This window comes from Myotis davidii, unplaced genomic scaffold (assembly GCF_000327345.1).
Source record: "Myotis davidii unplaced genomic scaffold, ASM32734v1 scaffold1786, whole genome shotgun sequence".
Classification (NCBI taxonomy): domain Eukaryota; kingdom Metazoa; phylum Chordata; class Mammalia; order Chiroptera; family Vespertilionidae; genus Myotis; species Myotis davidii.
The window spans coordinates 321,637-323,768 of record NW_006297147.1 but is presented as its reverse complement, the minus strand read 5'-3'; the positions used below and the strand labels follow the sequence as shown (position 1 = coordinate 323,768).

At 36.4% G+C, this 2,132-nt stretch overlaps 1 protein-coding gene across 1 annotated transcript in view; it reads left to right on the top strand.

Moving 5' to 3' along the window:
* Positions 1 to 499, top strand: part of LOC102766858 (zinc finger protein 551-like) — a 54,885-nt gene extending 54,386 nt beyond the window's left edge. The window contains exon 3 of the mRNA XM_015569915.1: positions 347 to 499. Within this exon, the coding sequence (XP_015425401.1) occupies positions 347 to 411 (65 nt within the window). The 3' untranslated portion in view covers positions 412 to 499. The remainder of the gene's footprint in view (positions 1 to 346) is intronic.
* The last annotated feature ends 1,633 nt before the right edge of the window (positions 500 to 2,132 follow it).

Genomic DNA, 2,132 nt, shown 5'->3' with positions numbered 1-2,132 from the left:
TATTATTTGGATTTCATGTAATCTGTAGATTGCTTTGGGTAGGATAGACATTATAAGGATATTAAATTTCAAATCCTAAAGCACAGATGTCTTTCCGTTTGTTTGTGTTTTCTTCCATTTTTCATCACTGTCTTGTGTTTGATGTACAGACCTTTCACCATTTTGGTGGAATTTATTCCCGAGTAGTTTATTGTTAATTCTATTGCAAACTTGAATACTTTCTTCATTTCTCTATCGAAGAATTTATTGTTAATGTGTAGAAATGAAACTGATGTTTGTGTGTTGACTTTTACATCCTGTAACCTTTCCAAATTTATTTTTTCTTTAAACTTTTTATTAATTTTAGAGAAAGGAAGTAAGACAGAGATAGACAGAAATAGAGAGGGAAGCATTGATCTGATGTTCCACTGATCTATGCATTCATTGACTGCCCTCTGCATGTGTCCCGAAGGGAGATCAAACCTACAACTTCAGGTATTGGGACCAATCTTTCACTGACCGAGCCACCTGGCTAGGGCTCTGAATTAGTTTATTAATTTCAGAAGTTCATAGTGGGCTCTTAGCATTTTTTCTATATTCATAGTGTCAAGTGTAATATCTTTTTTTCTTTTCCTTTTTTTTAAAAAATATATTTTATTGATTTTTTACAGAGAGGAAGGGAGAGAGATAGAGAGTTAGAAACATCAATGAGAGAGAGAAGCATCGATCAGCTGCCTCCTGCACACCCCCTACTGGGGATGTGCCTGCAACCAAGGTACATGCCCTTGACCGGTATTGAACCCGGGACTCTTCAGTCCCCAGGCCAACACTCTATCCACTGAGCCAAACCGGCTAGGGCTCTTTTCTTTTTTAATAAACGCTTCCAGCTAATTTGAACTATGCTCTTTTTTGGTTTTTAAGTTTTTGAAATTGACTTTTACAAAAATAGTGAGAGGGATAGTGAGAAACATGGAAGTGAGAGTAAAACATTGCCTGCCTGCCTCCTGTATGCCCCCGACCAGGGATGGAACCTGCAAACCCAGCATTTGCCCTGACCAAGAACGTAATAGGCAACCTTTTGGTGCATGGGATAACATCCAACCAACTCAGCCACACTGGCCAGGGCTGAGTTGTAATCTTTTTCTTTCTTTTAAAATTTATTTTAGTCTTTTTTTTTTTAATGTTGAAACCTTTTTTTCTGTTTCTTTTTTAAAATCTTAGTTGTTGAGAATATTACAGATGTTTCCCCTTCTCTCCCCCCATTGCTTCCCTCCATCTGGTTCCTGCCCCACCCGTCATCTTCACCATCCTCTTGTTTGTTTCCGTAGGTGATGCATACAATATCTTTGGTTAATCTCTTCCCTCCCCCTACCCCTTCCCTCTGAGATTCATCAGTCTGTTCTATGTTTCCATGCCCTTGATTATATTTTATTCACCATTTTATTTTGTTCATTAGATTTCTTGTTTATTTTGATTTTTAGATTCAATTGTTGATAGATATGTGTTTATTGCCATTTTATCGTTCCGATTTTTTCTTCATCCTTTATTCTTCCTCTTCCTCTTCTGAAAGAATAACCTTCAACATTTCATGTGGAAGTGGTTTGGTGGTGATGGACTCCTTTAGGTTCTTCTTATTTGTGAAGCTCTTTATCTGACCCTCAATTCTAAATGTGAGCTTTGCTGAGTAGAGTAATCTTGGATGTAGGTTCTTGCTAAAGTTTTCTGTCATTATTTCTTCAAATAGATTTTCAATTATCTTGCTCTCTCTCTTTTTCTGGCACCCCCATGATGGTATGCTTGAAGTTGTTCCAGAGGCTCCTTGCACTATCTTCATATTTTTTTATTAATTAATTTTTTTTTTTTTTCTCTTCTGGTTGGGTGTTTTTTGCTTCCTCATATTTCAAATCGTTGACTTGATTCTCAGAATCCTCTACTGTTGAATCAATTATTCTTCATTTCTAAAGGGTGTCCCAAAATTCACCCAAGAAGTAATTTTGATAGAAAACACAAGTTTATAATTAAAAATTGTAAATTTTTTATTGATTCATAAAGTATACAGTATAGGGTTATGTATTGGATAGCATATCGGGTAAATGGCCTCCACGGCTTTCCTGGCACATACACACACTTTTGTTGAAATTTTACATGACCGT